This window comes from Chiroxiphia lanceolata, chromosome 6, assembly GCF_009829145.1.
Source record: "Chiroxiphia lanceolata isolate bChiLan1 chromosome 6, bChiLan1.pri, whole genome shotgun sequence".
NCBI classification, from domain to species: Eukaryota; Metazoa; Chordata; class Aves; order Passeriformes; family Pipridae; genus Chiroxiphia; species Chiroxiphia lanceolata.
In genome coordinates, this window is record NC_045642.1 from 62,667,446 (window position 1) to 62,681,647 (window position 14,202).

The 14,202-nt window shown below is 44.3% G+C and overlaps 2 protein-coding genes across 2 annotated transcripts in view; both read left to right on the top strand.

Annotated features, from left to right (window-relative positions):
- Window positions 1-8,725, top strand: part of DDHD1 (DDHD domain containing 1) — a 67,655-nt gene extending 58,930 nt beyond the window's left edge. Inside the window, exons 9-12 of the mRNA XM_032692052.1 lie at window positions 1,758-1,907; window positions 3,229-3,481; window positions 5,141-5,320; window positions 7,675-8,725. Coding sequence (XP_032547943.1) covers window positions 1,758-1,907; window positions 3,229-3,481; window positions 5,141-5,320; window positions 7,675-7,856 — 765 coding nt within the window. The 3' untranslated portion in view covers window positions 7,857-8,725. The remainder of the gene's footprint in view (window positions 1-1,757; window positions 1,908-3,228; window positions 3,482-5,140; window positions 5,321-7,674) is intronic.
- Window positions 1-14,202, top strand: part of LOC116788859 (maestro heat-like repeat-containing protein family member 6) — a 946,858-nt gene that overhangs the window by 82,926 nt on the left and 849,730 nt on the right. The gene's annotated exons all lie outside the window — the stretch shown is intronic.

Below are 14,202 nucleotides of genomic sequence, written 5' to 3' on the forward strand. Positions count from 1 at the left end.
ATGTCTGACCACCCTTTCAGTGAAGACTTTTGATTTTTAGCATTTACTGCTTCAATATTGATCTGGTGCCACCTACTAAGATGCCCACCAGCTGGTACTTTGACTCTGTAAGCTGGAGGACCAGGTTGAAAGGCTTTTTGCATTTAAGAAAGCACAGCAAGCAGCGGTGCCCTCCAAGAAAGCATCTGGACACCGCTGATCTTGTGTTTATCAATAGAAACAATGGAACAGAAGTGGAACAAAAAGCCACACACCGTGTAACCACTGAAACCAGTTACCTTTTGAGGTTTTTCTCAGTCTCTTTTGAGCCTCTGCTAAGTGTAAGCTGGCAGGCACTGTCTGATTTCTTTCTAAAGCAGAAAAACCGTAATTGTGCAGTTCAGATGCTCGACACAGGAATATCAGATGGGCAGGGTTAAAGGTTACTTATTCAATTTAAGGCATTGCACTGGGAATATCTGCTTCTATTGTATTTGAAGATGAGACAGCTCTTTGTCCAGACAGCCAGAATGTAAAGTCTGTGTAAGGCTGAAGAAAGGAAAATAGCTTTGCTCTAGACCCGAGTGACAACATAGATGACAGAGCTGTGCTTTGCTGCAGGTGACATTGAATAGCCATGCTGAACACCTGGAGTTTCCTTTTTCCATTGAACTGGCACTTAGGCATTCTTTTGGAAGGCAGAGCTGGGGTACCAGTGCCAAGTCAGAGGAGGAGGAATGTTTTGTGCAGCGCTGGAATCTGAGAGATGAAACGGACCATTATTCCTACGCCCTCGCTCCATGTGCTGACATACAGGGAAGGCACATGGGATCCCAAGCATCCCATTTAGCAAGAATTCAGCAATTTCTCTTACTGGTTGAGTAGCAGCACGCTAGGAGTTGCCCAGTTGTAGTGCCCTGCACTCTGGGCACTCCTAGGAAAAGTGAAGATCTGATAATGGTAAAATTAATTTTTTTTAAAAAAAAAGGAGGTTAAAAAGTAATTTTGACTTATGGAAATATTTTTTTACTACCAAGTTTTATATTTGATGTTTTTAGGAGACAATGTCTGAGTATTGGTAATGGGATACAAAGCCATTCACCTCTAGGTCACCGTTGAATCCCGACCTCAGGTTGGCAGTGACCAAAAGTTGTTACCACTGATGCAGGCTCAGTGACCTCTGGCAGGTGTGTCAGCTCAGGTTTACTCAGTTGCCTCTTGGTGTTGGAGGCAGGACTTAGGGCAAGGTCACAGCAGCTTTGGGTGATGTGAGGATCCCTCACTGCTGTCCCTGTCCCTGGGCCGTGGTTCCCAGCGTGGGATGTGGTGGCACTCGTGACAAGCACCATTCTGTTCACTGGACACCAGGTGTTTTGAGGTGTGTGTAGCAAAAAAAAATCATAGAGTCCTTGGTTAGGGATAAGATTAAAGAGGTATGGTAAGCTTTGGGAAGGTTCAGAAGAAATCAGACTCATCATAGTTCCTTGGCATCATCCAAATTCTTTCTCCAGCCTTTCCAGTGTTGGTAGAACTCTGAGTTCAAATATCCCACTTGCTTTTTGGTTTTCCAGCTGTGTAGCACCACAACATGCAGCCAAAGGAAATGGGAAATTTAACCTCCATGTCTGTATGTTATAGTGGCCTTCTCCATTTTGACTGACTGATATTATCTGAGTCCCTCTCTGAAACTGAGAAATCAATTGTGAGAGAAATCAAAACCCACTGTGTTAAAAAGCATCATTTCCATCCTTATTAACATAGATGAAATCTCTCCTTAGGTTGAGAATTTCTTCTGTATGGGATCTCCATTAGCAGTGTTTTTGGCACTGCGTGGCATCCGTCCAGGAAACAGTGGGAGTCAGGACCATATTCTGCCCAGGACAATTTGTAATCGCTTATTAAATATTTTTCACCCAACAGATCCAGTGGTGAGTCTTAATTGCAGCTTTTACCTTGACTGTTTTTAAGCATCAGCTCTCTCATAACGTGTGATCTGCGAAGTGTGTGAATCAACACCGAGTGTGTTCCAGCAGAGAACGATTTGTTAATGATTATTGTACAATGTCTTGGGGTTTGGAACTGTAGAATAACAATTCCTACAAATAATTGCCTGAGGTATCATATATTTTGCTTCTCTTTTCGTATTAATGAGGACAGTATTTGAGATTACACTGATTATTTTTTGTTGCAAAGAAATAATCCTTTTCAGACAAGGATTTTATGTTTAACTTTCTGACTTCCATTAAACATCATCTGTTGAAAAACAATACTGCTGTTAAAAAAGGCTTCACAAGCAGTTTGCAAGATGCTATAGAAAAAAAAAGACAGTGTTTTTTTCCCAAATGATCCTGAATAACAGCTTGTTAGAGGTGGGATAGTACTTGGAGGAGAATTATTGGTGTAACTTTACCCTGTCCTTACACTCTTCCATAGACAGCCAGCATTATCTGTTACAAAAGGCAGGATGATGGAACTGCATCACCTTGGCAACTTCTTTGATGCAAACTTGATTTGGAATTTCATGTAGAATAGCAATTGGGGGTTGCTTTTGCATTTAAAGTGCTTCACCTTAAGTATATTCAGACTTCTTTCCAAACATGCTGGTTCTTACTCATCTCAAGGTCGTGTTCAGCTCCAGCTACTCCAAAATCAGAATTTTCCTGGGATGTGTAGAACATGGTCAGTCTGTGGTCTGACAAATAGTAACTTCACTTAGTTTTAAGATCAAGAAGTGCAGAATGTTTTTCTACACTTAAGTAAACAAAGAAAAACAATGAATCAATAGAAAATTATTTTTTTAATAAGCAGAATTCACGATTTGCACAGGGGTCAACAAAGAGTCATCAAACAAAACATTTACACAGCCAGTTCCTCCCTCTCTGCTGTGCAAAATCAGCTTAACTTTATATATAAAGTTTGCTCTGGCAGTGCATAGTAAAAACCATCTGATAGGAACTTGTGTGTTGCTAACAATCAGGTTCAGGTGTTGCATGTGCAAAAGTGAAATGCACAAACAACTGGGCAGCTGATAAATCTTCCAGGTGCAAGTAAACTTCCCTGTGAAAATAAAAGTGAATCAGACCATAACACCAAAACTCTGTCGCTTTCTAGGCTTTGCTTCTTACAGATATTTTGGATTTGAGGTTGGAGAGGACTCTGTATGTGAAAAGAACGTGATTGTTTTTTAGTCTTGACGCTCAAAGGTTGTTTTGTTCTGTTGTTTTTTTTTTTTTTAATTTCCTCTTGCAGGCCTATAGGTTAGAACCTTTAATTCTGAAGCACTACAGCAACATTTCGCCTGTCCAGATCCACTGGTACAACACCGCAAACCCTCTCCCTTACGAGCACATGAAGCCAAGTTTCCTCAACCCCACGAAAGAACCTACCTCAGTTCCTGACAGCGAGAGCGCTTCGGCGGCGCCCAGCCCCACCACGTCCCCGGTGATGGTCCGGCGGCACTACGGGGAGTCCATCACAAACATAGGCAAAGCCAGTATTTTGGGTGAGGTCCTTCGTGCCCTTTGGGTCGGGAACAGGAGCCCCCTGTGGAGCTTCACTGCTCCCTGGTGCTGGGTGATAAGCAAACTCTGCTCTGGGGACAGGCTGGGAGAGCTGGGGGTGTTCACCTGGAGAAGAGAAGGCTCCAGGGAGACCTCAGAGCCCCTTCCAGGGCCTGAAGGGGCTCCAGGAGAGCTGGAGAGGGACTGGGGACAAGGGATGGAGGGACAGGATAAGGGGGAATGGCTTCAAATTGCCAGAGCACAGGGTTAGACGGGATATTGGGAAGGAATTCCTGGCTGTGAGGGTGGTGAGGCCCTGGCACAGGTTGCCCAGAGAAGCTGTGGCTGCCCCTGGATCCTGGGAAGTGTTCCAGGCTAGGCTGGACGGGGCTTGGAGCAACCTGGGATAGTGAAAGGTGTCCCTGCCCTCAGGGCTGGAATTAGGTGATCTTTAAGGTCCCATGATTCTATTCCTGTCTGTTTCACAAAATCAGAGAGGTTTTGTTTAATTTTTTTGTTTTAATCCCAACTGATGTTTTACTTCAAAGAAAAAAACAGTTTACATATGCTGGAGTCAGGGCTTGCTGGAAGATGCTGTAGTTTATGCTATTGTTGCCTTACTTTTGTCTCTCTTATTGAAGTAACATCCCAATGATTTAATAGTTTCCACTCTATTTCATGGAAAAAAAGTTAAATTAAAGCTTGTGTTCTGACTACATTTTCTGGTATTGGTGAATAAGAGAAAAATCACACCATGTAAACTATTATGGTTATATTTAACTCATGATTCTACAATAGGAAATTCAGGCTGTTTTAATATAAAGTCTGTTCCCTTCTGGCTTTCTGAGTCAAAATAAGCCCTGGTTTAAGTGAGCTTAAACCCCCTTCACTGGAGCTTATACTTGAGCATGCACTTGCAGTTTTTGTTGACTCAAGGCTTTTCTTTAGCTCTCTGTGTGGGATTTGGAAGAATCCTAGTGCCAGGAATCTTCCCAATCAAATAAGTAAAGTATATAAACGCAGTCTAGTCCTTAAGTAGAAATATGTGGTATTTCAAAGCAGGGTGACTTTTTTTTGGGTTACTATAGTAACTTTAATGTCTTGTCCATGAGGTGGCAGCAAAGTCGGGATAAAACACGACACAACTGCTCTTAACTTTTACACTCGTCTGCCTGTGCAACCAAAATAGTCCTTTTAAAGGATGATATAACATTTTTAAATGTCTGTAAGGGCAATGCCAACTTAAGGACCCTTAACCAGAAGAGTGCCTTAAATGTCCTGATAGGATTCTTAAGTGCAGGAGGAGCCAACATTGCTATAAAGCATTTTGTCTTTGACTTTTTATGAGAGAGAAATTACAACATGTCCTTAGAAGTACCAGATTTCTCGCAGCAGAAGTAATCTCATGTGTTTTTTTTCCCCTAAATGCAGCTTCCAAATTACAGCTTTTGCTTGTGCACAAGATTAGTCTTGGGATAAACAGTGCTCTCTTCAGTCAGTGCACTCTTCAGTCAGATGAGCTGTTCCCACCCTAGAAAAGCACCGAGGAGAGTTTGCAGTCGCCTGTCACTCAGCTCTAATTAGTGGGTGCTACACTGACTTTAATTTGCAGTTTGATTTATGCTCCTTGGGGTTTTTTTTCCCCTCCGTGCCGGATGCAGGAGCTGCAAGCATCGGGAAGGGCCTCGGAGGGATGCTTTTCTCGAGGTTTGGCCGATCCAGCACAACCCCACAGACAATGGAGACGGGAAAAGAAGGAGCTGAGGGGGAGGACAAGAAGGCCACAACTGTTGGGACACCACCTTTACCCCACAGCAGCTCGGGCTTCCTCGAACCCACAGGTGGGTGACGAGTCCACCTGACAGACTGGCACAGGTTGCCCAGAGAAGCTGTGGCTGCCCCACAGCTGGAAGTGTCCAGGGCCTGGAAGTGTCCAGGGCCAGGTTGGACGGGGCTTGGAGCAACCTGGGATAGTGGAAGGTGTCCCTGCCTGTGGCAGGGGGTGGAATGAGCTGAGCTTTAAGGTCCCTTCCAACCCAACCCCTTCTGGGATTCTGTGAATCTGTTCCTGTGTTTTGAATTTCTCAAGACTCCAACGACTGACTCTTTGTTCTTCCTTTAATCTTTTTGTCCTCTCAAAGGAGGTTTATATGTGTTTGTACATACATGTACACCATATGTACGTGTATGTACATATGCCTATAGGAGGTTGGACTAATGGAATCTACATATCAGTAATTCCTAGACTTCCAATAGAAAAGCAATATAATTGCTACATGGAATCCCACTTACCATTTATGATTAAATGGATTTATTTAAATTTTATAGAATGGTTTGGGTGGGAAGGGACCTTAAAGACCATCTCATTCTACCCCTGCTGTGGGCAGGGACACCTTCCACTAGACCAGGTTGCTCCAAGCCCCATCCAACCTGGCCTTGAACACTCACAGGGAAGAATGTCTCCCTAATCTCTAATCTAAACCTGCCCTCTGTCAGTTTAAACCCTTTCTCCCCCATACATTTCCTATTTCCCCACACGATTCCAATTCTGAAGCAATCTGGATTTAAAGACACATCATACTGGAAGCAGAAGTTGCCTCTCTTGTCTTGATCTGAACCACCCAGAACATAAAGTGCAATTTTAGCAGCTGAGGGGTTTTTTAAAAATATAGGTACTTCCTTTAAGGGAATTCATACTTGATTTTATTTCTGAACTCCCCATCACTGCAGGGTGGGGGGGATTTTTGCAATCAGAGGAGTCACAAGTGTGTTGTGTCTTGTGACAGGGTTCACATGATGGATTGTTGTCTGTTCATCACAACAGATAACCTGTCTGAGTCACTGTTTGAGGACAAGAAACTCATTTTAGGCTCGAGGGAAATAGAGGGGCAGGACAGTGACTGTCACGGAGCTGCCCGCGAGCTCCTTCTGGGGGCGGCTGGCGCGTCCAGGGCTTTCTGCATGGATCCCACATCCCTCTGTGCTGAAAGCCATCCCTGCTCCATAGAAGGAGAACGTGGAGCAGAGGCCAGCGAGGCTGAATGATGCAATCCACAGCCAAGGGCTTTGCTTCTGAGAGGGCGGCTTGTGGTGGGGTTTGGCAGCCGCCCAAGTCCCGCAACGGCCTCTCGGAGCCGGTCGGGGTGTCCTTCCTGCAGAGCCACTGGGGTTTTTTTTTGCATATACACATCTTCCTGGAAATGACTGCGGTTGTCTCCTGGTATTCCAAGGCTCTGACTCCCTCTCCTTGCTGCAAAGTGGGGTGATGCTCCTGGGAGAGCACGGAGACGTGGCGTTCAGTGCCGGTGCTTGTGCGATGCTCCCTTTATGTGCTCTCAGAGCCAAGAATTAAAATTCCTTCGAACTGGCTTTGATAAATGGCTGCATTTTTGACTCAATATGGGGGGGTTGGCTTTTGTGGCTAAGCAGCCCTTTAGTTTTTTTGTCTTTTTTATTCTATTGCTCCTTGTAGAGATTTTTCTGACCACTAAAGTGCCTTAACAATAGATTAACCATCGGTCCAGCTAAAATGCAGTAGAAATTGCTTTGAATGTGGCATTAATCAAAGAGCCATTGAAATAAAAGGATAACTGCTGAAATATATTTGGAATAATCAGGATATTAAAAGGGCTAGAGCTGTGGAGGGACAACTTTGCAGAAAGGACTTGTAGTATTGGGTGTAGTCTCCTTGTATAAACACTAAAAATGAAAGAAATCCATTTATTTCAGAAAGTTCTGAGCACTCACCTTCTGAAAGACAGTGTTTCCCAGTGGGGCCTCAGCATTTGCTGAATATTTCTCTGTAGTTATCATAACAAGTATAAATAAATGTATTTATAGAGTTACTATAAGGAAAACAGCTGCTTAAAAACATGCCAGCTTTTCCCAAGCTTTAGAATCATAGAATCATATAGGTTGGAAAGGATCTCTAAGAACAGGTTTAGTTTCCTTTTAGCTTTTGTTTTCCTGAGCTAAGCACCACTCTTAGGTCAGGTTTGTGTTAAATGCACGTGCATTAAAATGTATTTTTATATTAATATATTTTGATTTGGTTGAGTGTCCCGTGAAACGTAAACACAGAGATATTACGTTTGTTTTATGTACAACGAGTAGAATCAGAACCCAAAGCTGATGGCAAAACATGCTGGTGTTTTTTCAGTTCTAACACCATTTTTGTTTCCTGTTCATTTTCCAGTGGAACTGGAGCACAGGATCGACTTTGAGCTCAGGGAAGGTCTCGTGGAGAGCAGATACTGGTCCGCAGTCACATCCCACACTGCTTACTGGTCATCCCTGGATATTGCTCTGTTCCTTCTAACCTTCATGTACAAACAAGACCAGGAAGAGACTGACAAATCCAATTTAGACACTATTTGAATTTCTGACCGTGGCTGGGAGAGGAACTTTTCAAACCAGTGGCACAAAACGGATGTTTGACTGCAGAGCCGCAGCGTCCCAAGGCATGGAGGTTTCAGGTTTAAGTGCATGTTTGGGTTTTTCTTCCTGTTTCTAAAGAGGAAAAATGATTTGTATTTCGAAGCACTTTATAGTTTTAAACATTTTGCAGTGCTTGATCAGACCTGAAAGGGTTCCAAACTCTTGTTAACGTGGGCTGTGTAAAGAGCCAAATCCAGCGTGTCCATCCCGTAAGCACGTCGTGCAGTGTGCTTGGGTGACATCCTTGCTAATGACCATAATTGCTGTTTAGTTCATTAAACTGTACAAAAATTAGTTGATTCAAAAATAAAACCCACTAAATTAATTTCCAGTAACAAAAATACATAGTTCAGTGCAAACCTAAAACTGCCATGTTCTGATGTTTTCTGTACCGGTGAATAACCAATGGTGGTGTCATTTTTCCAGGACTTTATTCAGCTCCACATCCAATTATCCACACTGAAAGCCCATTCTGACTGCTGGCTTCTGGGGGCCTATTCTACGTGACACATTTAGAAAACTAATGTTGAAGGGAAAAAAAAAAAAAAAGCATGAGGCAAATATTTGAAATACTGTAATTATAATTTATTATTCTCTCTAATCGTTTCATTTTATTCCAGTGTATAAAACATGACTTTTTTACTGGTTTCTTTTGACATAATTTAAGAACCACATTTATTTTCTACAGTGTTTAAGACTTTTTCTCAGAAATACATATCTTTGTACTACTATTCAAATGAATATATGGACACTGTGGCACACTTTAAGTATTTTTTCATTAAAAATAAATATTTGTGGTTTCACACAAATGACATCAGTCACGTTCTTCTCAGAGGTAAGTGTGTGCCTTTGCTTTTTCAGGTTCCAAGTGCTTCTCAGGCACATTAGATTGGTTTGCAGAGGATCCAGCTGTCCTTTGTTTACCACAATTAAATGTATATATATGTATGTGTTTGTATAAAAACATATGTATATTTATGTGCAAGGATCTTATCGTGAGGAAAGGGAGCACCATAAAATAAACTTGGTGAGGCCTGAGAATACCAGCATTTAGGTTAGGCTTGTATCTGCAGCTAATTAGAAGTCAAGAGGGAAATATTGGGATGAAAGGATTAAAACAACCTGGAAGGCTCTGGAGTAGAAATGTCAGATGTTTGACCTCTGAGCTGCCTTTGCCTGAGGTATTTATGATCTGGATGGCACATGTGGAAGCTGCAGAACCTAAATTTCAGTTAAAAAAAAACCAAAAAATCAGTCTGTGGTGTTGGTGAAGAGTTCTCAGTGTAAACAGATGTGGCAACATCAGCCCAGAGAAGCAGAGCAGCGGCTTGAGATATGGAAACCATCCAGAGTTCCCTTTTTGGGGGGAGACAGTGGCTCTTCTCCCAAATCATATTTATTATGGGCTGCTGGGGGAAGGAATTGGGATCTAGGACTTTGTGTGGTGTTATGGACTGAGGAATAATTCTGAAGGGGGAAAAAACAACACGGAAGGGAGGAGTGGAGGGGATGGGAAGGGAAGATGACACAAACAGCAGGGAACCAGGATCCAGCATTCAAATGGTGGAAAGGACCTTGCTTCAGTGTGGGTCTGTGAAAAATTCCATCTGGCCTCAGAAAACTGGAGCTCTCCTGCCTGACATGTTTACCTTGGGTGATGAGCAATCGTAAGAAAGGAAAACAACCCTCCAAGAGGAGGGAGCCGGACACCTCTGCTCCAGCAAACAGCCTGGTGTTTACAGTACTACCTTCCCAGATAAGTTGTTTAATCAGCTCTTCCTAATCAGGACAACTGAAACACAAAAAGGAGAATCTCCTTTTATATTTAGCACGTGCAAAGTGTTTCCAAATGTGCACGGTTGGTGTTTCAGGAGTTGGAGTTGGATCGTGTCGCTGCTGCCTTATCCCTTTACACCCCTGGATCCACACTGGATCCCTTTTTAAAGGCTGTAAACAAAAGGGGTTAATTCCTGTCATTCTTGTGGTCTGTGTAAACTCTGCTGTTGTCCAGAACATGTTTCAGATTTATGGAATAGCTGCTCCCCTCGCCTCAGAACATGCTGGTACTTGCTGACTGCTCTCCATATAAGGGATGGGATCCTACTTTTAGGTGTGTGCCCCTTGGAAAATTGGGGAGAAGATGGAGCTGAGGAGTAAATCATATTGCTGGGAGGAGAAGGGATAATGAGGACCAATACCTGTTCATCCCTTGGCATTTTTCCTGAGTTAATGGACGTGTTTATTTATGATTCTGCTCTAATTAGTAACTCCACGGACCACCTACTTATCTCCAAGCTTAATTCCAAACACAAAACACACCTTGAAAGAATAGATGGAGATTTATTTTAAGTTTATGCAGAGATGTTAAGCACGCTGTGGGCAGGCTTTCATCTCTTTAATCCTCAAAAAAATATCTCTCATCCTCCTGCAAAGATGAAATCCTGTTTAAAAAGTAGATTTTGAAGGTGGCAGAAAAAGGATTGCCCCGTTTCTGTTCTGTGGTGTAGCAGGGATTCAAGTAGGGTCACGTCTCTGCATGCTAAAGTCTAGATTTCATGCTTAAAACTTTCTGGTCAGATGGTCTGTGGCATAATACAGAGCTGGAATGTCCTGGCTTCCAATTACTGACTTGTTTTCCTCTGCAAGGACAATGTTTAGCTTTCCAAGCTGTGTTGACTGGTGGTTTTTCTTGAGAAACCAAGATAAGGGGAATGTTCTGCGCCACTGTCAGTCTCGGGCCTGATACCGACCTGTTTTCAAAACTTGGCCTTGAGCTCTTTGTCCAAATTTGACAAGGTCGTTTTTGCAGATAATGAGCTTTAATTTTATTATTTTTCCTTCATTCCGTCCCTTTGCTCCTAATTATTCTGTCATGGTTTTACTACAACCTCCTTTCCATTTATATACACTCACGCTCTGGCTTTCCTGCCAGAGTTGCTGGAGTCAGACACCCTGTGCTTTACTTCACAGTCTGGCTGGCCAACTCCAATTATTTTATCTCCTTTCCTAATTAGCATTATCAGGCTGAACTGAAATATGTTCCACATTCTCATCCATGTATTTTGCCTGGTTGCCACCTTTTCTTCCTGCTCTCCTGCTGTCCTGGTGCTCCTTTCCCATCGAGCCGATTCTGCCCGTAGCTGAAGAGTTGGGAATTGATTTTATTCAAGTCGAGTCCATGAATCACTGTGTCAACTGTTTGCATTTAGATAGTTAATGTATATTTGTGTGCCCTCTGCCCAGCAAGTTTATTTGGAATTCCTTGTTCCCTGTTTTTCCATTATTGGCTTGGAGATTAGGTTTCTGCCTCCACGCATCATTTTTTTCTACTGAATTTGGACTTCAGGTGATTTATCTGTGGTTGTACAGGGTCACCTCCCCAGTCTCTGCCAAACATCTTCAGTCACCACCAGGAAGCTTTTACATACCAAGACCCAGTTTGAGCTGCATTTAATAATAATTTTCTATCAAAAACCCACTCCTTTCTTGGTATAGATTCTCCCTCCCTCTTCCACAGGTATTTTTTAGGTCTCTTGTCTCTCTCCTCTCCCGCTCAAACCTCTTCTGAAGTGCTGGGGTTTCATCTCTGCTTGATTTCTGTCTGCTGGAATTGACATTTGCTTCGTGCTTGTCTGAGCATCCTCAAGACTTCAAGGGGGATTTTAGCACCCACTTGAATCCTAAGGGGCACATCCTAGTGTTGCGGTCCCCCAGACTTCTCCTGAAAGCTCAGCATCAGCAAATCCCATCTGGATGTGCTCAGCTCCCAGGATGGGTTTGCATGTTCCCTCTCCCTGCGTTTGTGTCGTCTCTGGCTGCTGCCGTCAGCTGAACCCTGGGACTGACAAAGCACTTTCTGTCATTGTCCGTGAATTTTGGCACGTCAGCCGGCAGTGGAGCTGGGCTGGGCTCTCCCAAGGCTCGTTCCTTGCTCCTCGTGTTTCTCCTGCGTCCCTGGGGGCCCATTTGACCCACACTTGGCCATAGAAACACAATGTTCTGTGTTTCCCTGCCGTTGCTGAAGCACTAAAACTGCCAGCACAGCTCACAGTGTGTTGACATGGACTCCTCTTCCAAGAAAAGTCCTAATCCATGGAGAGAAATACCTGGCTATGAAGTTTCAGTTCACCCTACAGGTCAGTGCTCTCTGGTCCCATTGGAAAGCAAATTCCAACCCTCAGCCTTTTCTCCTCTGTCCCCAGCTGCAGCTCTCTAGCAAACCTTGGCCAGTCCTTTCCCCTTGGGAGTGAGAAATCAGTGGGCACCCTGCAAACACGAGATGTCCCAGGAGCCATCTCTTGTGGTTCGAAAATCCTTGATGATTTATCCAAAGAGGGGTTTTTCATTCGACAATTCTGAGAGCATCTGCCATGGATTAACTTCTTTCTTTGTTTCATAAATAAAATACCATTTCTGCCCGTTCCCTGGGGCCTCATTGATCGTGGGCATGGACACAGAATCATAGAATCCACAGAATGGCTTGGGTTGGAAGGGACCTTAAAGATCATTTAGTTCCAACCCCCCATGGGGTTGAGATGGGAGAGGTGAAGTCCAAATTTCTCAGCAGGCTGCAGCCCTGACCAGACACTCGAGCTCCAAGGGCCCCACATCCAGTTTGTTGTTCTTGCTGGTTTTATGCCTCTTTCAATATCTCCAGAAAGTCAGTATCTCATCTCAGGCTGGTCCCATGCTGTGTGCTTAAAGGGCAGCTCTGTCTCACCATCTCACTGTGCCCTTCTAGTTTTCTGTTCGTGTTGCTCTGCCTGCACAAAGACCAGACTGGTTGGAAAGCAGAGCCATGGGAAGGGGGGAAAGGAGAGCAGCTCTGCTGGCTTTGGATTTGTGATCTCTGCACCTACTGCTGTCTCTCACACCTACCCAAATCTAAAGACAAGTTTGCGCTGCCACCAGAGAATCCCAGAATGGTTTGGGTTGGAAGGGACCTTAAAGTCATCTAGTTCCAAACTCCTGCCATGGGCAGGGACACCTTCCACTAGCCCAGGTTGCTCCAAACCCCATCCAGCCTGGCCTTGGACACTTCCAGGGATCCAGGGGCAGCCACAGCTGCTCTGGGCAACCTGTGCCAGGGCCTCCCCACCCTCACAGCCAAGAATTCCTTCCCAATATCTAAACTAAATCTCTCATGAAACCAGCCAGCCCTCAGGGACAGATTGGGGCTCCCCCCTCGCCGTGGGGCTGCCCCAGTTCCTGCCCTTTGTGAGTCCAGCTGGGCAGGAACAGGCCCCCCTGCCGGCTCCCAGGGCAGGGGTTTCCTGTTGGAAATGCAAAATTGCAAAAACCTCTGAAAGATGAGAAGAGCCAAAACATGCACAGATGTTTTATCTTCCCACCTTTCCATCCCGCTCCCGTTTGTGTTGAGCTGAAGGGCCGAATGGGGAGCATCCATCTTTTCAGTCGGAAAATGCCAGTGTCCCGCTGGATGTGGACGTTTTATTACTGCAGGATTTGTCAGAAATTTTCACATTCATAATTACGTTTAAGTAACAAGTAGTTAAGTTTTAAAAATAACTCCACGTACTTTCAGCATTGCGAGACGCACTTTCAGTATGGAAATTCTCAGACCAATTTGCAAAGAGGGACAGACGACTTCCAAAACAAACCCCACGTTTTAGGACAAGGGGGGACGGTTTTAAACTAAAAGAGGAGAGATATAGATTGGATTTTAGGTAGAAATTCTTGGCTGTGAGGGTGGGGAGGCCCTGGCACAGGTTGCCCAGAGAAGCTGTGGCTGCCCCATCCCTGGAAGTGTTCAAAGCCGGGTTGGATGGGGCTTGGAGCAACCTGGGATAGTGAAGGTGTCCCTGCCCATGGCAGGGATGAGCTTTAAGGTCCCTTCCAACCAAAATCATTCTGAGATTCCATAATTTTATCTCCCAGCTTCTGTTTTACAGGAGTCTGTTCCAGCAATGCCACCACTGCATTCCACCCGTATTTTCCCAAACAGTTTCCCAACTTCTGGGCTCTGAAAGGCTCCTTCGGTTAATCTCTGTGCTTTGGATGAGGTGAGATCCTGTTGGAAAAGGAATCCTTAAAGGTCTGGGATGCAGCCTTGTGTGCTCTGCAGGGAGGGCTCACACTGAGACAGCAGTTGAATATTCTGTGTTTACAAAGCCTGATGTTGGGATGGGACAGTTCTGTCTCTTGGCAAATTCCAGGATTTCTCCTTTATGCCTTCCAGACTGACCCTCGCATGCAATTGTGTGTGGGGGGGGGGGAGTTTTAATTTTCATATAAAACTGGAGTATTAAAAAACCAGCAGGAGATA